Below are 24841 nucleotides of genomic sequence, written 5' to 3'. Positions count from 1 at the left end.
AAAGACTTTGTCTTCAAATAAGTACGGTGAGAGACCCTGCTTGCCAAGAAGATTTTGTGCACAACCTTGGAGCTTCAAACCAGTGGAAAATCTGTTTGGAAAAGACTCTACTTTCGCGAAACCCCAACTTCCAGGTGCATCGACTGAGTGGAAGTTCTTGGACAAAGCCGAACCGGACTGCCTTTGTTCCAAACCACACGGACCTCGTGCCGTGTGCTGTTATCTGAGCCCGAAGACAGAGAGGCCTCTCTGCGACGAAGTTCAGATAAGTTTAACAGTTTGGAGTTTGTGATTCATGACATTTGAGAAATCAATTAGAAATGTTAATCTGTGATTCATAACTCTAGAATGTGTAATATCATTTAGTTTTCTTAAATATAAATGTGTGTTGCATTAAACTGTTTTGTTGATAATTTTAGAAATAAAATCTGTCAACGCCGAGAAATATCTTCTCATTCCTGTTTAACTGTTTAGTCTCAAATTGACACAAGTTAATAGACAGTAGATTATTGGTGGCCCTGCCTATCCTTAATCATTGAATAATAATCAGTTAAGGGAAATTGTGGTAACAAGTAATGATAGGATCTTTCTCGGCACCTAAACGTAAATGAGACTGATATATATATAACGAGAAGTTACCCGACATAAATACTAATCTGCGTAGTTATTTAATGTCTGACTAATAATACTAACGAGAGACTCACCTTCGTCTTACTAACCGGTATTGTAGTCAATGTGTTTATAACCTTTTTTGTGTAATGATTTTTGTTCTCATATGCGATCCCATGGTCTTTGATTTGGTCACTGAAGTGATTTGTCTTTGATTTGTTGATCTAGAGTTGAATTTTAATTAGTTTTTCCCTTTTGTATAATTAGTGTAGTGCTACATTTAGTCTTTGTTTTTAATACATTTGACAATTTATATCTTTGGAATTGGTGTCTGCGTCCAATTATTACAGAAATTGAGTTCTACAAGATTCCAGGATTCGTGATAAGGTGATACTATAAATTCACTTCTTTAATTGAAATTTATAAGTGTACCTTACGCTACAGAAGTAATAATTTGGCTTAAATTTGTTTTCATAAATGCCTGACAACTAATAGATTTCAGTAATGAAAATTTTACTTTTTTATGAAACATTAATTAAAAAACATTACTTTGAACACAATCTGTATGTAATGACATTCTGTAATGCTCACCATCTTCTTAATGTTATCTTGTGTTCTTACAGAAAAACTGTTAATTACACTGAGGTACAGAAACTCTAGGGATTGTGGTTAATGTTCAGCACATATTTGTGTTACAGGGTCAACTGCTTACCCAAAGCAATAACATAATTATTGATTATTGTATTCACAATTCAATTACATTTTTAATCTGCATGTTTTATGCAAATAAGTACAAAACAAACAAACCATTATTTTGCATAATTGTTTTGCCAAAAGCCCACCTGTCTTCATGTCAAAACCTTATTTCCTGCATATGATTTGATATGCATGTTACAATCATGTGTTCTGTATGCATTTAAGAATCTCATTAGGAGCATATTTACTGTGAATCATGAAATGTAACTGCACGGCTCATCTGGGAAATGACATGTTAAACTGCTAAACTGAGATTGAGGGATAGGACAAGATGAGATTTTAACCCTTGAATGTACAGATGAATCAACACATTTTCCTTGTCGTTCTGCAGAAATGTTTCTGAAATGTTTAAGGGGCTTAGAAAGATTAAAGGTCTAATTAATCAAAATTAGCTTGATTAACCCACTGAGACAGAAGACTCTTAGGGACACATATGGGAACTTCTGCTTTGCAATTTTGTTTATTACTTTTCATTTGTCAGTCTGCTTGTTTGTGTTTGTTCGTCACCGAGAAGCAGAAATTAGTGAAATTAGTGAAAACGCGTATTATAGTATGTCAGCCTACATAAAATGGCAATGCTTGAGATCTTGGTATCTTCTGTTGCTGGTTTAAACTAAAGCGTGTTGCACTTTCTAGTGTGGTTTCATCATCAAACAAAAACCTTTGCTTGACAAAAGAGCGCTGTAAAAGTTCATTCTCTGGAGAATCTGTGAGTTACAGCTTTACAAATTGATCCAAAGAGTCTCGGCATGTTTCCCTCCTATCTGTCTGTTTCTTTGAAATCCTAACTCGGAATTGTTCTATATGAAATCATCGGGAGAGGAATAAAAGGGGGGAGAGGGAGAGGTTCATCATAGGTGTGGCATTACCTGCTGTATTGGATGTTACTGGACGTGACACTCTGTCACACTTGGTTTCACACAGGAAGTCATCGATGGAGGGGCTCAGGAGGGGTCGGCTTTCCTGTTGTTCATTCACCAGCTGGAAACAGAAGCAAACGGCAGCCTTAAAGACAGGCGTTCTGATTTATTTATTTTATTTTTTATGCAAGCCACAACTGTCTTTGGCAGGTTATTAGCACACAGGGACTGCAAACTCCAGCCGGCCTGCCGAAAATCAGCAAACCAAACTCATGCATGTAAAGCGAAAAAACAAAAAAGGCCATGAAATCAGAAAAAAATAAAGACCTGACTTGGACTAGGAGAATAAGGATAATAAAGACAACCATCCAGAGGAGCCCGCTCTTGCCTTTGCTCACAAACAGGGGGTGATGCATTCAGAGGGAGAGCTTTATAGCACCAACAGAAATCTAGTTATGATCACCGGGGGTACAGATGGGTCAGCAGGTGAACTGGCCTGGCCTGCACAACTGCATGTATCAGAAGATGCATAATTTAAAATATGTTTGTGTGTCTTTGTAAAACTAGAGGCTTGTGCATCTAAATCTACTTGCAAACAATTTTAGACAAGGTCGATTTTGTACCCATTACTGTTTACTAGACTAAGACTCATATTCTATACCAATCTCTCTCACACACACACACACACACACACACACAACAGTTTTACAAGCAGATCAAATAAGAGAACTACAGATGTGCTTGTCTTTCATAAATGCATTACTGCAGGCACACTTTAGTGCATTTTACATCCCGTATCAAAGCACAACTTTTCGGCAGGTTTGCTATATTGGAAGAAAGTGTGAGCTTTTTTTTACTGGTCACGGAATGCACTGAATATATAAGGAGGCATATAAGAAATGGTCTGGAATACCTGAACCATTCTAGTAATGGTGCTATAAAACAATGATATGAAGTCTAAACTGGAGTCTCTTATTTTGCATGTTGCAAAGTCTTGTATATATATGATTTCTCCCCTGATTATATACACACATTATATTCCCTTTGATTATATACACACAAGTCCACTGCTATATGAAAGCCTCACTAAGATACTTGTAAAACTTTTGTCTCTAGGTGTATCTGTGAGAAAAGAGTGCTGAATGTATTTACACATATATATGAGACAAGCCTATTTTGTCTGTTGTCTAGGCTGCAGCATTGCCTTTTACTCCAATGGTGGATTGTTTGTTTAAATGAATAACTATTATGCTGACACTGGAGATTCAGCAAGAGCAGCAACAAGAACCAAAAATCCATTCATTGTTAGATGGATGTAAAACATTTTAATCACCACAGTCGTACTTCATGGCATGACTTGGCTTGTTTTCGCAGCTTCTCCTGTATGCTGATGCAGCTCTCACACCCCTAATTTATGATTAGATGTTCTGCTTTTCCAGTAAGACAGCTAGAGGTGCTTTGTATGCAGGAGAGAGATCTGGGCTGCTACCCTGCTTCACCTCTGCTGTGAGCTTGTCTCGTTGTCAGAGCGGGAGGAGCTGTCAGGGATGGTGTTTACCCACGTGAGGAGAGCAGCGCAATAAGCACATCAGTGTCTGTCATCTGTGGGTCATTAATTTATTGGCTCTAGATTTCTAATCTGTGAACAAGATGCATTGTAACACTGACACATTACGTGGCATTAACAATTACTGCAAGTCCGTAATAAAGCTCTATAACTCTGATTCCATTGCATTTAACCTTGCTTTAATGGAAAAGCCGTCAGTTAGAGGACAATGGGGGACCTAGGAATATCCCTCTCAGTTTGATCTTATGAAGCCCTCCCATCTTCTGTCTGTGGACTGGACATGGTGTAGGTGAACTACACTTAAATTGCTTGGACCTTTTAGGCTATATTAGGGTCTGTGCAGGTGTGTGATACAGCATAGCAACTGAAGAACCATTCCACGGACACAGGAATTATTAATTTGTCTTACTGTTGAAATGAGGTCTGCAATTCGTCCCCAGAGCTAACAAATAGCACAATATCTCTGCTGATTTTTGATACGTTGGTATGTGTTTCACCAAGTGTGAAATCCCAACAGCTCCATGAGGTTTTGTAACTTTTGCTGCCAAGATATATCTTATTTTTCTTTTCTTTCATGTTATTTTCCTTCGTACTGTTTTAATTACCACCAGCAGCGGTATCTTGTATCTCTTGCTGTTAAAAATCCTGCCCTTTTGTGTGGATAATTATTGTTGTTTCTATGCTATTTTGGACCTGCATCGAGGGCAAATTTTAAATGTGTTTCTGTTTTCCTGTTTTCCTCCAATATTTATCAAAAACTCCTACTAGATACAGGGGAGATATGGACACAAAAATGTGTAGCGATTTCCTCAAAGGGTACAATCTTTTGCAGGTCTCTTAATGTCGTGCCAAATAAGGAGGTGAATTAGCACAGCTCCTAAGTTGTTGTTTTCTCCCTCCAAACTAGTTTAGCTTTGATCCTCTTAGCATTACAACTGCAAGAAAATTAGGCCATTAATTAACATGAAGAATGGGTTTTAAGTGTTTGTATCTCACGGAGGATTTGCAAGCATTCAATTAAATCTCCTGCTCTTTTTGGCACGTTCCTTGACTTTTACGAGAAATTAAGGGGGAGCTGCCTTCCCGAAAATTAGAAAAAGTGGCTTAACTCTCAAACAGCAGGGATGTTAACACGTTAACACTTTCTATTCACCTCCCGTCTCTGACAGTTTTATAAGCAGTGTTAATAAAAAAAAAAAAAAAAAAAAAAAAAAAAGATTAACAGCTTTTGGACACTGTTAATGGCAGAGTTGTGGAGATATTTCTCCTGCTGGTCTTCCAAGCAGAAGGCAGAAAGATTAGCAAGGAATAAAAAAGTGGTGTCATGAATGCAATTTACAGCTCTTTTACAGTCTAAACGAGCCATGGGCAACTCCAGTACTCAAGGGTTGGATTACTGCAGGTTTTCCATGTACCTTTCATGATTAACACCTTAAAATGACAATATGACTTAGTACCCAAATCATTAATTAAGATATAATGATTTGGGGTGGATCCCAGCCCTAGAGTTGCCCAGCCCTGGTATAAACATCCTATTTGACATCCATGTGACACAAACTTAATCCTCTGTGCATCTGTGAAAAGCAGCAAGCGTATCCTAATGTTCATTATCTTTGGACGTCTGCTGATCACCGATACCATCTGTTTAAGGGAGATGACCAACATTGATCTTCTACTTTCTCTTCCTGTTTGAAATTAATTTGCATGTGCGGCATTTTAAGTGTTTGATGCATTCCTGGGATTTTCAGTAGTTTGATTTCACACTGGGTTCAAATGAAAACTACAGAAGCCACCGGCTCTAATGCATTTCCACACTACTTTCAGCAAAGGACAAAACAGCGGGCCGGTAATACTTGGAGAGTAAGTCTGTGTGGCAAAGGGTTGAGCTGAGACTGCGAAGAAGGATAAGGCTGGTAAAGCTGGTGACGTGTGATGATATCGTTTATAGGGAGCATTTCCAGCTCTATAGAAATCAATACAACATAGATAAGAAGAGACAATGAGTTCTGTGTCTAAAATACAAGTTTGTTTAGTTTTTTGTTTGAATTTTCCTCTCCAGGACTTGAGTCAATAACGAGACCAACCTAAAGTTTGTGATGCAACATAAATGGAGAGGTTAAAGAGGTTATTATCTGCAGCGGCTCGCTGAGTTGGAGGCAGTGCGTGACCTGAGAGAGCTGGACCCCCAACCCTGGATGAGATTCTTTCTGGGCGGTTTTGCAGCTTTGCTCCTGAAGTTGTGCAGTGCTGCCTTGTTTTCCTGCCACCTGAGGCCTTAATTTCATAATTGCATTGCATGTGTGCTTAATTGGGTCAATTTGACCCTTTCTCCCAAGTCTTAACAGACTGGTGATTTAAAGTGTCATCAAACCCCTGCTAGACCGTGGTCCTCCAGGGCTGAAGCTGGGGAGCCCTGCTAAAGTGCATCGCAGGTTATTACCTCTGCAACAGCTGTTCCTGTTCATGCAAAGGGGCAGACTGGAGCACCTTGTTCCTTGCTCATAGATATGTTGGGATGTCTGCAATGGGGAGGGATGTCGGCAATAAAATCCTTCAGCATAGTCGAAATCCGTCAAATGTACGTCTTCCAAAAGGTGTTTTGACCCATGCCACAGAGAGCTACAAGTGCACTGTCTATGCCGCAACCCCTCTTTTGTGTGCAGGTGCTTTTAGGAGGAAACGTCCCCGGAATCCTTTCTTTCATAAGATTGGCGGACAATCCTGGGTGGAACATCAGACTAAGACAGCCAAACTAATGCGTCTTGGAATATTGTAAATCCAGTTAGGTTAATTAAATCTGGTTTCCTTGCCTTGACCCACTCTGTTAAAATCCATCCTCTATTGCCCTATTGTAGCTTCCAGGCTGTATTTAATACAATTCTCCTAATGAAAGTAGCTGAAGTCAATTTAAATATTACAGAAAGTGGTAATGCTAAATAGTTAGTTATTTGCAATATCCATTTAGGCAAATTAAATGATTTACAGGCGTGTGGAGTCTGAACTTGCCAAAGCATCTTTAGTGAGGCATACGGTTTTGCAAAGCCCAAGGTAATTCTTCGTATTGCACATGAGTGACACTTGATTAACAGTGTTTAGAGACAGCATCCTTATCAGCTTCCTAGTTATGGTGGCTCGTTTTATCCGAGATTCTGTCTTTAGTTAGCATTTCATAATGTGGATAATGTAACCTGGGCATTAAAAATGAAAAGGGAATTATTCTAAAGTTACCGTGACTTTCCACAACAACTCAGCTTGAGAGTTCACTGTATATGTTAGACATATGTCAGGGGTCTTCAAGAAAGAAGCACAGTATATAATGCCACTCGTTTTATGCTGAGTCTAAGCTATGTCTGTATGGGCCAAACAAGCATGCAACCTTTGATTTACTGATGAGTCTAACATGTTTGAATAGGTTGTAGAGAAGCTCCCAGCTTGTTCTTTAGCAGTTCAGTGGCAGATATACGGGCGCACTGGAAATACAGTAATGCCACACCAAATTGGTCTTAAAACCTGCTGGTTGCCTTTTTCTATCAACCCTCTACAAGCCTCCTATCCTCTGAATGGTTTTGGGGTTGAATCCTTCGGGTTGAAATGTTAATACGTCTGTTTTCACGTCACTTGCCACCCTCACTCCTCCCGTCCGAGCGAGACCAAGGAGATGCTACTGCAATAGTATACCCTCTGCCCCTCTGCATGTGTACTGCACTAGACATTTAGTCACTCTGTTTACATGTGCTTGAAGGGTAATCCAAAATTATGTAATGGAAATCTTTAGCTAATTGCGGTGTCCAGGCAGGAAGCCAAGAGTGGCGTCTTAGATGTCGTTGTCAAGGAAACCCTAAACTGGTTAAACTCCCGGGAGTTTTCAGAAAGGAAAAAGTGTTCCTTCCTATTATACTCTTAACACATCGAGTATGCACTGGCTGCTTAGTTTCTAAGTCATAACTTCTGAATTTGAATATTGAATAATAGTAATAATGGGCATAAGTGTAAAGTAACCTCAGTCACTGCAATTATAAGAACTTACCAAAATATTGGGCTTGGATTTCTAAAAATGGCACCAGATCAGCTGTCTTTTGTTATCAGCTTCTTTTTACTATTTAGATTAAATGCAACTCGAAGGCTGAGAGAAATGTATATGTAAAACATTTTGGTTTGCCAAATCTTTTACATACTGCTTTCCATATCAATACTGGACATAGTAAAGTTTGAATCAACTTAAGTTTATAATAGTGTTGCTTCTGATCTTGATATCTTACAATTTTCTATGAGTCTATTCTTAAAATCTCTGCTGAGTTAAAAATAGCTACTATGAAGTTCAACTAAAGTTTATCCACATTGAAGTTGTAGGTATCAGTATACACTTCTGTAAAAAGGAGAAAAAAACAGACCCATGGGAAATAATGACATTCTTTGACAGTTTAGCTGTTAAATTATTATAATAAATTCCTTCCTCGGTAATGGGCTCCTATTATAATCTGAAATGTGTAATTTTCAAAAAGAAATGTTGCATAATGTGATTTATGGTAATTCAGAATGTGAGCTGGCAAAGTCTGGATTACAGAACATTTTCTCCTTTGTTCGTGGACTTAAAGACCAATGCAAGAAGAGTGAATTTGTGAATTGACACAAAAACAATTATGTTCTGTAAGTTAATTAATTAAACACATATATCTATGCAATATACAGCATTTAAAACCAAACAGCACAAAAACTGAAAGTGAAATGCAAAGAGCGAAGTAAAGGGAAACAGAGTAGATTCTCAATGCACAGCAAGTCTGTTTGACTTTTATAAAGGGTAACACAGGGTGCTCAGCATTTAAGCCTACCTTATATTTAGAAACATTGCACCAAAGGTGAAAGAACATAAAGTAACATATCTGGTTTGTATCTGCTAATTATTAAGTAATTATTACAACAGCCTTCTGTTTGTAAAACTGATAAAACTACTATGCAATATGAATCTCCTTATTTCAGTACTACACTGAAATCCAGCCCAGCCTCTGACATGACTTGTAAGTACTTGTGCAGTTCCTGTTATAAATGTAATTGCTCACAAACATGGCCTCAAACAGAAGCCGTGCTAAACAGGAGAATCATCGACCGCCCTCCATTGCTGTTTATATTGATTTGCATTATGGGTTGCATCTTACAGGGTGTCAGCTAGGAAAACCAGTGCGTGTGCTTCACAAGCAAGAAGGAGATTGTTTAAGTCTGTCCTTACACCTATAAGTCCAGGTCCATATTCTGCAAATGGTGCGTTCATATGGCAATGAAACATGCCACGCTTTCACTGTGGGGGAGTGACGCTAGAGCAGAGGACGAATTGAACAGGGCGAAAATGTATAAAGCAATCAGTCGTGTTGTTTATATTTTCATGACTGACAAAAGAGGGATGTGCCGAACTCAGGAGCCATAAAGGCTAGGGTAGTGATAAAGCAGGACTACAGAGCCCAGCTATTATCAGATAAGCAGTCACTGGAGAAGATATGTATGCAACGCAGCATCATGTACTGGAGAGAGCATATTCTCATTTTAATATGGCAGGGCATGGCAGCATTGACTTCCAAAGCACCGTGAGGTCCACTGCCACACTGTAAGTGTAGATTTACATTTACTTGTGGGCAAAATGTAAATGTGAAGAATGCGCATGTTCTAACAGGGGGTGGTCTTGCCGCATTGTTAAGCCCAGGGGAAGCAGTCGCTCTTCCTGGCTGAGTGTTTTGTCTTCTGAGCAACTTACGCCCACAACATTTAATAAAGTGAGGGGGGGGGGGGACAGTGCACGTAACCGAAGACCAGTGGAGCTGATTAAAGCTCCAGTTTGTAACCAGTTCTACAATCTGCTTCTCTAATTAAAGAATACTTACTCATCGTTCACGAGGCTGCTTTCTCCGCAGTGATAGTCAGCAGCGTGTATTGATTTGATTACAGTGGTGGGCGAGTCGGAGTGAGACCTGCTGTCACCACAGCAGGCTTTGTTTTAGGTCAGACAGTTTGGGCAGCGAGGACAATGGTAAGAAGGCAGCACTGGGTTGTTAGGCAATAAGGTAATGATAAAGAAACAAATGACAACCAAAACAAAATCTGGCTGCAGATAATCTGGACTTCGGAGGTCTGTGAATGGGCAGGTTGAGAGGAGACCCCACTGTGACTTCATCATCTAAGCTGGCAGAGAAGTGGCTTTCCCTGCAGTCCTTGTGGGGCTGAGCATGAACAGGTGGTGGAAGAGAACAGAAACCAAGAGTTTCTTAACCAGTCCAGGGGACAGCGCTTCTGCGTCAGATACTGATGAGCCGCAGGGAAGGAACCAACCCTATGAACGCATGGTAGGGATTAAGTGAGTCAACTTCCCCACTCTCCACTACGTGAATAATTACCGCTGTGCCACCAAAGGCAGGAAGAGAGGCTGTCCCCAGTGTGCCAGGCAGGGGAGGAAGGCTCTGTGTGGGGTTGGCACCAACAGCTGACAGCCTGAGCTGCTGATTGAGAGGAGGGGGCAGGCTCAAACACTGTAGTAAGAAGCGGCCCCATCCCCATCATAACTGGCAAAGGCAGAAAACGCAGATGTGTCGGTATCAGCGTTGGCGTGTCTTTCTTTCCAATGTTCACCTGCACACCAGACAAGAGTGCAAGTCTGAGAAATGTGTTCCTCCTGCCTGAAGAGGGCAAAAGTGTGAGGGAGGAAATCTCGGGATGACTCAGTCAGATGTGTCCATTGAGGCTCCTCAGTGTGATGATTCCTAACTCTAGACTGGAGGGCTGCAGCGCTGGAGAGCTGGAGAGCTTCCTTTGTTTCAACAAGAGCTTTGTTCATTTTCATTATTAAAAAAAAAAGACAATCTGTACAGCGTAAGGTATTTTTGAGATCTTCCTTCACTGACCATTTAAGCTCCTTTATTTCTGTCTGCTCCTAGATTCTGAGGCTTTTTGAAGAACATGTTCCCCACTGTATCCGATGAACCCACTGTACCATTATATTTCGATATGTCATGCACATCTTCTCTAGGGAACCAAGAACGTGAGAAACTATAACTAAAAATATGAATCTAGCAGAATGCAGAGACGCGCTAGGACTCTAGAGGTGTGGGCACAAGGATACTGTACTGGTATATCTGAGAAGCACAGAAAAACAAAGACAAACTAATATGTGTACAGGACAGGGGAAAGAACACAGATTTTAATTACACAAAAAGGTGCAAAATCTACCAGAAACTAATGCTGGAACAAAAAATACTTCTAAATCAATATCTAGCAAGCATTATGTGGAAAACGAAAAACGTCTACTCTAACAAACAGGTCTTCATAAAACAGAAAAAAAGAAACAAGACAAAAAAGTACCGGTTCTTGTGCTGGCTGAAATTATGAAAAGAAAGAACATTTTGGCATTAAACAAAAACAACAAAACAAAACCAAACAGACTTCCATTCTCTCCTGATTCACATCCCCAAGAACAGAATACATTTGCAGTGTTTGGAAATCAATAGAATTAGCTATGCAAAAAACCACGGACAATAGAAAACAACAACAACAACATGAACAATCCCACTGAAAACACAAGAAAACAAATCAAGAAAATAAAATCAAGAAATAAGCACAACAGGCAAAGCAAGTCACAGCACACAAGGCAAGCAAGAAACTCACGCTAACAATTTCTAAACCCATACGAATGTCACACAACTCCAAGTCTAAAGCAAAATGACACTGAAACATAGACAGATCTTTACACCTACAGAGAGTGAGGGAATCTCTGTCAAAGCACATTGGATTGCATTTTGCATAATCTAATCCAATGTAATGAAGTGTTGCTTTTACGAATGTAGAAATAAAAAATACATTTAGCTGCTTATGAGGTGTAAAAGATGAGGGTTGAGAGGGAATTTCAGCAGTTTTTCCTTATTCATATTGTTTAAATTAATGTATTGTTGCTGGTGCTCTAAGCTCATCCTAGGTGGGGAAAAGTTCAGTCCTAATGTAGAGACACTGGGATGCTATCTGTCTAAGGGTGAAAAAGGCCTATCACTATGCTGCAGGGATTAGAAACTTTGAGTATTTACTACACTGTAAGAGTGAAAATAAAGATCTTAATATGAACATTGAAATGTAGTGCAGATTATTAAACAAGAAAACATAACAAAGGAATGCTGGGAAAATAATCATGGTATACACAGTGTTTGGCAAAGATAGCTGAAAAATATATTGAATTAGATAGCAGCTGGTTGGAGTCATTATATTGCTGTGTCATTCACAACTTTGGCATTTTAATGCATCCAACCATTAACTCTTTAAAAGGATAAATAGACCAACTATCTTCACTGCGGCTGACGCGTGATAAAACGTCCTAATATAAAACTAGGGGGGGCTATTATTAACAAAACTCTGTGTGGGAAACTATAAGTCTACATTTTATACCCCATAAAGCAGCTCACAATGGAAAAAAAACAGCATCATTATGAGGAACAGCTATCATTTCTTTTCTGATGTGGAAAATGTTGCATGGTGAACGTTTCATGGTTTCGTTAATCGTTTCGTGTGGAAGTTAGTTATGGGATGTTTAAAGCTTCTTTGTAAGACTTTTTGTCACTGTCCCCACACTGACAGGCACTTCCATGGGTCCGCCCACCTGAGTTGTCACGGTGAGGAGAGGTTTTCCTTCTGATGACTCCTTACTTGGTATCTCCTTCATCACCATGGCAACAGCCTTATCGACAGCCCTAGAGTCTTTCCCCTACAACAGTGAAATCAACAACGACTCGTGTCAGGACAATTTGATCTGTTACCAGGTGCACAAATTCATTCCTTTGTGTTTTTCCTCCCCCCCCCCCCCCCCAGGGGCTGAAAACATCTTCAATTATTATTATTATTATTATTATTATTGTGACACCATTGATGGCACCCATTCCATACCAATTCCTTGCAGAGCCCCAGTACTCACAGGGTGGGGGGGTACATTTTAGGCAATTTCTTGCATTCAGCTCGCCTTCAAGATTGTTCACAATGTGCCTCCCTTTCTCTCTCTCTCTCTGTGTGTGTCCCTCAGCTCTCTCTCTCTCTCTCTCTCTCTCTCTCTCATCCCACCCTGGGGGTACAGATCACACTCCCTGCTCTCATAGCAGCTGCCTGTACTGCCACACTGAGCTCTCAGGTAAAAGATTATTTCACCCCATTCACCCCCGTGACTAGGCACTATTGAAATCTAGCTCTGTGAGGTGAACGGGCAGTCCCGGGTGGCGAGGGAAGTGTGACCAGCTGCAAGAAACGTCCCTCTTTTCTTTTCCCTTCGGTGTACTAATACATAAGACGTCAAAAGGCTAGTTAAGGGACAGGGTGCTGAGTTGAACATTTAAGCGATGCAGTACTTCAGGGATTTTATACAGCTGGCCACAGGACTGGCTTGTTTGTCTCTTTAAAATATTAATTTTCTGTAAGGAAGATGCTGACAGAAGTTATGGCCCAAACAGCTGCAACAGTGAACGTCACCGGGGGATATTTTGGCTCAACTGCTGTAACTGTTCTCATAAAAAATCCCTTACTTTGCTTTGGTTATATATAGACAATTAAAACAACAGGAGACATTCTCAGGAGACACAGCAAAGAAACCCGAACCTGACCATCAGAACCGCCCCGCCTCCTCCCCACACACACACACACAATTTCTTTAAACGGAGGATCATCTAGGAAATGAGCACAGACTGCGAACTGAAACCACACAGCAGACAACACAGGCTCCTACCCATGATTCATTAAGAACGGGATTGGAAATGTGCAGAGAATGATGAGAATTAACAGGCACGTTAAACACAATTAATGAAAAATAAATGGACTCCGATTCTTGCAGCACCTTTAACCTGTCTTTCATAAGTGCGGATTGTGTGCATTTCCCCTTTGCCATGACCCACACTAAAGGTCTGCTTTTACATGCACAAAATTATAAAAAAATGAATAGATCCAAATAAGAAAGACCAACTGACATGATCGGAAAAACAAATGTCACTGAGAGAATGTTTTCAAGTTTACACAGATAATTCAATGTACTTCAAAAGAAAGCTTTGTCTGCAGTAAAGTGCCAATAAGTACAATACAATAAGCTTTAACTGATCATTTAATGTTTGTGTCTGAAATGTATGTGAAACTATGAATTTTAACCGCTAAAGAAAACATACATTTTAAGTCAGGGCTTTAATGAGAAGTGGTTTAGGCTGTACACGTAGGCAAATCAGAACACCATGTTCGATTTATAGGAATTATTTTTATTTATTTAATTTGCTGATTTCTACCAAATTCAATTAAGGCTCAATTAAGAGGTTCGATTAAAGTAAAGTGGAAAAGGATAAGCACATGATCGGCTGCCTTGGGAGCACAATTAATACTCTATTAGATTGAATTAACTGTTTTTAAAACGGATTTTAAAACTGAGTGCTCTTTGTGATAAAAAAAAACTTTGTTTAAAACGACTTGTGGGGAATAAGAATTATCTTGCAGGAAAGTCACTGAGGAATTTTCCAACTGTTTTTATGTATGCTTGAATTTATTTATTTATGGGAGGAGATCTCGTATTCTCTCTCTCTCTCTCTCTCTCTCTCTCTCTCTCTCTCTCTCTCTCTCTCTCTCTCTCTCTCTCTCTCTCTCTCTCTCTCTCTCTCTCTCTCTCTCTCTCTCTTTGGGGTTCTGCATTAAATGGAGGGGGGGGCACACCTCTGACAATTGAACGATGATACATTTAAATGTATGGGTCCTCCGCCACGCTTGACTTGATAATCTGCAAACTGCAATCATCTAATACAGTTCTTGTCAGCTCCTCACGGGCTGCAGTGTCTGCTGGCTTTCATTCCACCTGACCTCCTAATTACATAACTGAACTCATTTTGCATGTGGCTGAGACAGTGGAGCACTTTCTCCAGCTCTGGAGCAGGTGAGGCTTGAACAAGGCCTGTGAAACCAGCTGTATGGACCAAAACAAAGGAACCCTGCTCTAGATTCTTCTATATTTACAGAGAGAGTAATGTGGTAAAACAATGGTTAATTTAATATTCATATAGGCTCACAATGTTTAGAAATATCTTGCAATAGCACAGATAAATTCACAAAATACATACATACATGTGTACTACATACATACATACACCCCCAAATACTTTTTGCCAGTTAAAAACTTACTAACAGCTATATGGGATATTTTGCTTAGCAATGCAAAGGCTCCAGTCTGCTATCTCATCGATTCCTTAAGTAGTTCCCTCAGTAACAGCTGACAGCCTTCATGGTTAAATGGGAACATGTCAGTGCAGAGGTTATTTATGTGCAGGTCATAGGGAATTAGAGACAATTCTGTAGTTGAAGCTATCCTGGTAATACAATTACAGCTGGAGGGGAGACAATGTATGGATTACAGTCACATTTTCATGGTTTATGAGTGGGTTTATATGACTTTCATATTTCAGCATGGAGTAAGAGCCTGCTTCTCCTAGTTCGCAATATATATACGTTTCTTTTAAATACATACCCTGAGACCGGCGTGATTGGTTGAAACGGCAGGGAAAAGGGTAGGAAGAATAATAGCTTATTGTGATTTGTTGAGGGAAGACAATACGTAGCCTTTTCAGTTTTACAACAGCCAATCAGCGCCGTGGTTGCAGGCGCTCACATATAGGTGGCGTGCAAAATGGAAAATAGACGGTAGTGGAAATGTAAAAATACTAAAAAGACAAAAACTCTACTAATTGTGAGGAGATCAACAATCACATCAATAACAACAAAAATAACAACGCAGAAGCAAGTGCCGAGCCTTTAACAGAGAGCACTACTAGCATAGGTGTAGATAAGACGTTTTGTTTTGGGGTTTTTCAACACTGCTGCCTTACAGAGTGTTTTTGTGCTGCTGTTTTTTAGACTGCTGTGTCAAGCTGGTGAGATAGACAGGGTCAAGTACAGCCATCGACAATACAATAGCCAACATTATTGTTCTGTTCGCAAGCAAGCTATTCGGTTACACACGAGCGGGCATTTTTGGTGGGTTAACTATAATCCTGTTCTCGTAGACATGTTTCTGTTATGGTACAGTAGTAGGCGAAGAACCTGTTTTTTCTCTTCGTTATGTGACCATGATTCTTGTGTGTGTGGTTGGAGTATGTGTTTTATGTTTTATGTGTTTATCTATTCTCAAACTCCTTCCTGCAAAATATGTAAACAGTCAAATTGATAAACAACTAATCATTCAATAAAAATGGCAATGACGTCATGACTTTACGTTCGGTCGTCACTCAGCACCCTCTGCTCAAAACATCTTCCCGCGCCTATGGGGGGAAAGTAAACTCAGATTAGGGCAAACCTACCCTCTGAGGGCCGGTATATGACATACAAATATGTATCAAGGCATTAAAGCTAAAGCAAAACAACACATCTCCCATTTGGAATAACTGTTTAGATTCCCTATAGACACTATAAAAACACTATAAAATACACTTTTGGCTATGAAGATTCATAGTACAGTAATGACATGGTCAGAAGATTTAAATCCACAACTTTTCTACCTTGCGATTAAACTGCAGTTACGGTATTTTAACAAATCCCACAGGTATACTTAAAAACACTGCGAGATGAAGCACATCCCTGTGGGTCTCTTGTTCAACTCTTCGGACACCTGGTTTGCAAGGGAAATAGTTGCTTTATTGCCTATGAGGGTTCCATGCTTTAAAATAATGCATATGAGGGTTTGCGTCAGAATAGACAATCACCTTGTTTATGCTTTATATCCTTTTATCTTTAAACAGTTCCCTGCATAGGTCAGACTAGACTGGCTGCAAGTTTTTAATTTCTTATTAGTAAAAGGGAAAATGCTATTCCAGGGTCCCAGAGCATATGAGCTAAACTGATTTCTACTGATCTCAGTACATTTGGCAGTGGATATTACCCAGCGTAAATTATATTAATTCACTTAGAAGGAAATTGGAGCCTAAGATACAATTTGGTTTAATTCCTTGGAAGAATACTTTAAATACTGCAAAGTAATTGTTGGGGTCAATGGTATAGTCTAATGATGACAGATATGGGCACTCAGACATTTTAAAAGGGTTTCATGTATTACCCTTCTGGATTTACAGCAGGGAATAAAAACACACAACTGTTAGTATTGTTTAACTTAAAAAAAAAGCCCAACGAGTTTAAGCATCCTTCCTGCTCCTTCCTTCTCTACTTTCCTTTTCTTAAAAAATTAAAAAACGAATGAATGCCTCATTTTTTTTCCTACCGTGTGCTGTTCCTGGATTTCATCAGTGCATTATTGATGGGCATGCAAAGATGGAAATGTATCTGAAGGACTATGTATCAAACAGTATAGTTGCTAAAAATATCACTGCTTTATTTGATTTGAAGCTCTGATGACAAAATGCATGCTTAAGTTTATTTCTTTTTTCATAGATCTTATTAGTAACCTTCTACCCTGTGCTGATTAGTAACCGTCTACCCTGTGCTTCAAAGTAAACCTATGTTTGCTCTGACGTCTAAAGATAGAAAATGATCAGGTTGATTTATATATATTTGTATATCTGTGTGTGTGTGTGTGTGTGCATATAAATAAATACATTAATTTTCAAAGGAAAGCCTTATTGCTTTGACAAGGAGTAATTTATCCAGAATGGAGTAGCGAGCGAGTTTAAGGCCAGGCTGTGAGAGCTGCTGTGATTGGACTGGTAATGAACTCCTGTGAGATGGGGGTGGGGGCTGGCAGAGTCCCGCTGAGACACAAAGTTCAGGAGAGATACCAGAATAGATCTCTGTCCAGGATCCTGCTCACAAGAGGCCCTTGCGCCTCGGCCATGCGGCAGGGAAGAGGCTTGGAGCAGCGGCAGACTCGGCTCCCTGCAGCGCTTCATCTTAAATCATCCCTGCGAGGGGCTCGGCCTGCGCAAGGACTCCACTGCGTCGTCGAACGAACGCAATTGCAAACTTGCTTGGCTTAATGCACCAGAGCACAGCGAGGCTCAGTGTAGCTTTATAACCAAACCGCAGAGGAGGGAGGGTCACATCAGGAGAAGTTTGTTTTCATTTGGCTTTTTTCTTGTCTCGCTTGGGCCGTCCTGGCAAACTGTGCCTCGTCTCCATGCATCGCTGTGCAGAATTGTGCTGGTCCCTGGTGCTGAAATTGTATCTCACAGTGCTGATTTGTCCTACCACCTGGTCTGCTTGGGTCCATTCTAGGGCTCCTGTTTTAACAGCCTCCCTGAGCACTTTAGAGAGTTTAGTACAGTGTGTGTGTGTGTGTTTTGTTTTTTACATCGGCCTTCTAAAACAGAAATGGTCCAAAACCAGGGCAAACAAGATATCTGCATGTATAGTGTTTTAAAAGCACTCCGTTCTGCTGTCTTAAAACACCACTGCACTTTAGAGAGCCATTCTTCACATTCTTCACATCGTTAATGATTTAAGAAAGGAAGTTGCCAAACACAAGCTAGTGCATTATTGCTTCCTTGCACTCATTTATCAAAGCACTAGGCCTGCAGATGTGCATGATGCATGTGTTCCTCTGATGTATATATTGTGTATGTCTGCCTTCTGGACTAACTTCCAACAAATCTATGCCACACAGAAACTACAGACACTGTGCAGGCATTGTAAAGGGGGCAGGAAACTTTCACCTTCTGACATAAGAAATCTGACATAAGGACTGACAGTTATAGTTTGATAGGTGGTAATTCTGAATTTTTCATGGAAACCTGCAGTGTCTGAGGACTGCGAAATTTTATTTAGCCTGAAATGCATGACAATACTGTTTTCCTGATACTAGGAACGCTCTCCAAACAGCTGGTGCGCCAAATCCTCTGGAGTTGCATGTATGATGTGCTTTTAAATCCCTGTCAACAAAGGCATTAAAGCATTTTGTTTACAGAGTCTCTTAGAAGAGTAAAATGTATACAGTAGCCTACGTAGCTGTTTGCAAAAGCACAGTTTCTAATCCACTTTCTTGAGACATTTTCAAGGGAGTCTCCTATATCACTTGTGTTTGTTCTTCTGGGAGGAAAGTTGCCCATATTCTTATACATGGGAAATCAAAGTGGACACCACATGGATTAAGATGTTGATTACTGCTGAGACCATTTGGGTTGAGCTCATAAAGAGGCTTCAAATCTGCTTAAAATCTGAATGCAAAAAGCCAGTTGACTGCATGGATGAATGCCAAGGCTGCTTTCACTCCCTAAGCAGAGGTGTTTTGCAAAAGTCAAAGCCTTGATTAGTGAGACACAAATAGACCTGAATCTGGAGACATGCATATCAATGCAAACTAGTACAACATAAGGAATTAAAGCATGGCAAATCAGCATGACAGTGTGCAGTAGTGGTTAGGGCTCTGGGCTCTGGAACACAGGGGCATGGGTTCAATCCCAGGTCTCCAGTAAATGCCCAGATGTATAAATGGGTAAATGCAGAAAATAATGTGATATCTTGTAACAATTGTAAGTCCCTCTGGATAAGGGTGTCTGCTAAGAGATCAAGTAATAAGAAATTATGCCAACAAAATGACTGTATCTTGCAAAAAGATGAAAAAATACATATTGTAATGTCCCAAATCAAGAACTACACAGATGAAAGCTTCCTTTTATAGTATGTTACATAGGAATAGACATTGTTAAAACAGCACTACTGTCTGTGATTTTGAAACATGATATGTATGTGTCTGTATGTGTGTGTGTGTATATATATGAAAAACAAAAATAACATAACAACTAAAGCATTCACTGTTTCAACTCTATCTGGATCTCCTGTGGTTAAAAATAGAAATGACAATCTTACAGGAAGCGACAGCTCTCCCTCCAGCTAACAGGTGATTTGGTGGAAATGCTTCTTTGCAGTGGCAGGTCTGAACATGCCTGAGCAATTGCTCTAATCAGCAGTCGGGATAAAACCATGCAGTGAGGGGTCACCAAACGCTGATCCCAGAGGCAGGAGGAATCCTTGCAGCTCTCCTGCAACCCTGTGCTACAGCGTGGCACATCACACAGGGCCATACCACTCGTTAACGAGCTTTCACTTCGGGCCTAGGCAAAAAGAAAAGGAAAAACGTAGGCCTTTCACTGCATATCAACTTGTCAGTGACTTGTCAGAAGACTCCACTTCTTTTATTTTATTTTTACTTTGAGGAAAACAGTGGAATGCAGAGTAAAAGATCTTCAAGCAACTGAACTATTATGGAGTAAGATTATAAACGGCAAAACATTTATTGCGTGCTTTAAATTTAATGAGTGTCTTTTGTTTTGGTATTTTATGGGTCTTTTTCTTTCCACGCAAAAGCATGGCCCACACTGGGTCCCAGTTTGGACAAACCACAGATTAACAAGGTGGCTCAGATTGCATATGAGGAGTTACTGATGACAACATTAAGGCAAGAACACTGTGGACCAATATAACAATAAGGCTATTTCTGTTGACATGCATATATTGTTCTGAAGTTCCTATAATAACATTTAGAGGTCTTTATTAAATAATTGAATTGGAATGATTTACATAGTCAAGTACTGCTTAAGTTATGGACACTGGAAATGGTGCCAAAAACAGCCACCCAGTCGTATATACATACACAGTCCTATATAGTCCTATAGTACTGATTGTACTCACACCAAACTGATTATGAAAATATATTTCCTGAAACTAGGTATTTTCTCAGATTAATATATTACACTGAACAGGACAATCAGGAAGAGAAGGACATAATAAAGTGTCTCTTTAAATAGATTGTTTAATCAGCATGATATCAAATTGTTTTTTAAAACTGCGCTGCATGTATCATGTGATGCTGTCAGCAAATTCAACCCAAACAAGAGATTGAAGAGGAGGGGGAAAAAGAAAGAGTAACATAATTATGCAAACTTCAATTGTAGCTGCAGGCGTGTATTGTATAATCTACAATAAAAACCATCAGCATAATAAAAAACTTTCTGACATTATCTAAATATATTAACTAGTGGGTGCATTGTTGTTAAGTGTGCAAATTATGCTGTGAAAATACATTTGAAAACAACTATTAAAAGCTCTTCCTGAAATTCTCCATTCCTCAGGATAAATAAACTGTCAGTAGGTGGACTTATTTACACAGGTACCCCATGGCTTTACATTGTTAAAACCAAAGTATTTCAAAACTGATTAATATAATTTTTACGTGACTAAAGCCATTTTGAGAAGAATGCTTACATAGCTGTTTTTGTTTTTGTTTTAATTTATTTTTGAAAAGTAATAATAATAATAATAAAAAAGCACAGCTAGTAATTTTCTTCGCATTTTGCTGACAATGATTTTGTGGTGTGTTTATCTGTTGTCCCAAGAGACAGGACTTGTGAGTCATAGGTGTCGAGTAAAAGATCTTCCTGAACGTTTCTCAGTTTTGGCTGTTGGATAAGAACCCTTGCCTGCCAGAGTTGGATAAGCTGATGAGTGAAAAGCAGGAAGTAGAAAATAATCAAAACCCGGAATTACTGTACTTTATCAAACCTGGTATTTATAGAACCCTGCATTCTATTCCTACTCCTGACAGACTCCTGTGGACACAAGGTGGTGGACAGTTTATCAATAGAAAGTGCAGAACAGTGAAAGAAGGGCATATCCTGCGGCAAAGACTTTCTGGAGCCGATTACTCTGATCCATACTAGTTGTGTGGAGGCTGTGGCACAATAGTTACTTGGATTTATTTCCAAAGACATGATCATTTGACTGGGAAGTGACGGTTAGTCGGTAGGTACAATCTGCCTGGAATGCAGTGTGTATATTCATTACTTACTACAGTGAAGGTATGATTAATTGCAGGAGGATAAGAAATGAATCCTATTCAGTCTAGAGTTTTGAAATAGCCATTTTTTTTACTGTGCTCTTTGTAAGCTGACATTTTAAGTCTGTTTAACCATTCTTCAGGGCTTAGTTAAAGCTTTTTTGACCTCATACTTTATCATCCGCTCCTGCCAGACAAATTAGTCCCTTAGTTACATAGGGAGGCCTCACTTAGACCTGTATGATACAGGGCAGAGCACTTTACAGTCACAATGTACAACTAGGGCTTCATGTGATACTAGATTGCACCATTTATAGGTGTACTTGTGCACATGTACTTGTGCTGTGCTGTTCTTTTAACATGTAAATGCTAGTCAATAAAGGGAAAGACAACCAAAGTGTCCTATGGGATAATTCTGAATCCGTTACTAAATAGGTAAATGATTTTTTTTTAAATAAAAACATCAGCATGTGGAGGGACTGCTAGACTTTGCAGAATGGTTCAATGATGGGAATTATATCTCTTGCTGGTATTTGGTGACTGTTGTTATAAAAGTGTGGTACCTGTGACCGTAGCTGAAGGCAGCTGGGCTGGTTTCGGGTATACAGAAGAGATTGCTCAGATTTGTAAGTCAGACCAAGCAGGGAGCTGTCTGAGTCATCACCTTGCATGTCCAAGTCGAATGGATGGTGAATAGGGGACTTTTTTGAAGGTCTTCAGCTTCTCTTGAAACTATAAAGGCTTCGGTGAAAAGTTTTTTATTTTATTTTTTTGTCCCTGTATATCAAAGCACAAAGCTACAATACAACAGATAACAGAGGGAGTTTTTGTACATTACAGACTCGTTTTGTTGCCCCTGCCTTCTGAAACAACAATTGCGGCAGAAAAAAACACATTGTTGAACTTGCATGTTGGGCTGTTAATTTATTTATTTTTTCGCTTTAATTCGATGTTCGCCTTAAACATCTCCTGCTGGCTGACTACGACGATTGAAAACCTTAGGGCTTAAACAGGCCCTTTTGGCAGAAACTTCAATTTGTCTGCCTTGCGGTGTCTCTTTCCTCCAGCACTACAAGATAAATTAGCTCCCCTGATATCTAATGTTGCTTCCCAAGCCTTTGCACCAAACCCTGACACATCGAGAACCTTTACAGATGACTAAAGCAACCCCCATTCCCCGACCAGTTCTGTCTTTGTTGAACAAGCATTAGGTGATTTATTTATTTATTTCCTGGATAAGAAGAGCCAGTCACAATGTCACGGTGAAATAAAGCCATGCATGCACTGTTATTTATTAGACAAAGACAAAATAAATGTGTATCTCAGTATCCATCTATTGCACTTCAAGAAGAAAATAAACACAATATAAATCTCCTGCTGGAGCTGGAAAAGGAACATCTCCCTGGCGAAGATATAATAATGAATTACACTGGCTTGATTAATACCACAAAACAACAACCACAAAAGTAAGAACGTGTGCAATACATTATAAACAAGACACATAACTCTGGATGTGCAGGATTGATTAATGACACTCAAGTATATATTTTTTGAATCCCCTGACCATCCCTGCCACTCCCCGTATGCTCCCCCCACCGGCTACCATCTGGTGACCTTAACAATGTCATCAAGAATCCCTGCTTCGATTTACTGCAAAGACCTTCAGTGTTGACTGCTTCACAGGACAGGCTGCAGGTTTGGGAGTTTTTATCCACACTAAACACTCAGTGACAGCACATACAAACCATTCAAAGAAAGTGAAGAGTTTTGCGCAGACAGGAAGGTGGGAGGACTGTGCTGCTCTGGTGCGGGAGACGCATTTTGTCAGAGCATCAGCCAGGAGTCTATTGCCACACGGTTCAAGCTGTAAACATTTTCTCAATTGATTTGTCAGCTTTCAAAAAATATAGAGTCTGTTTTCACAAAATAAACCGTATACAACAGGGTTTTCAATAATATACACAAGATGAGCAATGCCTTTCTCTGCTAGGATCGCGGCTACTTTTTCCACAGGCTGTAACCTCGGCACCAGTCTTCAGTGCTGACGTCTCCAATCAGTTGGTGAGTGAGCAATAGAGGCTCACTGTCAGTGCCAGTCAGATCTAAAGCCTCTTTTTCCCTTTCTGTTGGGAACAGGCCGGTTGGGCTTCTAATGAGGCAATAAATGGCTCAGCTGCTAATGACCTCTCAAAACAGACCGGGAAACCCATCTAATCCAGAAAAGCAGGCAGCACCCTTTTAAGCCAGGAGAGCTCTGAGAACTCACTGCTTTAAATAAATGCAGAACGGGTGGCTAATAATTCCATCCGTGCTGTGTTCACGTAAGTAGCTCGGAGATTTTGGAACGCTGAGCGACCGTGTCATCCTAATAATAAAGAGATAAGGTCTGGAATGAGAAGACATTATTATTCGAGACTGTACTCTTACAATTACAGTTGATCTATTGATGTTTTTTTCTCCTCATTGTGTGGGCAATTTCAAACATACACTTCCCTGTGAACCGTCAGGAACACCTTTAGGTCTGTCTGTCTGTCTGTCTGCAAGCTGAACTGGAGACATAGTCACGCGTGTCTGCAGAATGTAACGACTATCCTTCTACCTCTATGTATGATATTTGGCGGGATGTTGCCATTTTATTCAGTCAGTTAAATTTTACGTCAGCGCTGTGTCTCACACTTGAACAAGTACGGATGAAGCAGGGCAACTACATGGTTGTGGACATTACACACACACTAGTTTACCATGGGAAGCTTTAAAAGGAACATCTCCCTGGCATTCAAATCTTCATGACCTTGGGCTGCTGAATGCAACATCAGTCACTGTAGAATACTCCAGCAGCTGTGTAAAAACGTTGACACACGCGGCCAAGTTCGACCTTGCCTTTGTGATGTCAACCCCAGGAGGGCAATACGTGCGCTGTGAATCTTAACTTCGGTTCCTCATTATCAGTACAGGGAGGTTGCTACTGAAGAGTTTCTGCTTGAATTAAATAACCTCACTGGAAATAAGAGTAATGATATTTTGGCCCATTGAGCATTTATTTATTTGTTTGTTTGTTTACCTAATTCATTAAGTTAATAAAACTTAAATAAACCAATAATCAATAAACTTCAGTAGGCGGTCTTCCTGTTTTGAATACAACCAGTACGGCTTGAATATTTTATTTACTTATGTATTTATTTAGTTGCATTACAAAGTGCAGTAAATAGAATCAGTTCAAAATATAATATACAAATGCATACATCCTAGAACAAATGAGCTAACAAGTGCAGACATAATACAGTTAGGTCTTAGGTACGT

General features: G+C 39.8%; 1 protein-coding gene across 1 annotated transcript in view; it reads right to left on the bottom strand.

Annotated features, from left to right (window-relative positions):
• Positions 1-24841, bottom strand: part of pex5la (peroxisomal biogenesis factor 5-like a) — a 65230-nt gene that overhangs the window by 20581 nt on the left and 19808 nt on the right. The window contains exons 2-3 of the mRNA XM_066709609.1: positions 12416-12520; positions 2235-2346 (exon numbers count right to left, since the gene is read on the bottom strand). Of these exons, the coding sequence (XP_066565706.1) occupies positions 2235-2346; positions 12416-12520 (217 nt within the window). The remainder of the gene's footprint in view (positions 1-2234; positions 2347-12415; positions 12521-24841) is intronic.

The sequence above is a fragment of the Amia ocellicauda genome, chromosome 7 (assembly GCF_036373705.1).
Source record: "Amia ocellicauda isolate fAmiCal2 chromosome 7, fAmiCal2.hap1, whole genome shotgun sequence".
Classification (NCBI taxonomy): Eukaryota; Metazoa; Chordata; class Actinopteri; order Amiiformes; family Amiidae; genus Amia; species Amia ocellicauda.
This window is presented reverse-complemented; position numbering and strand designations above follow the sequence as displayed.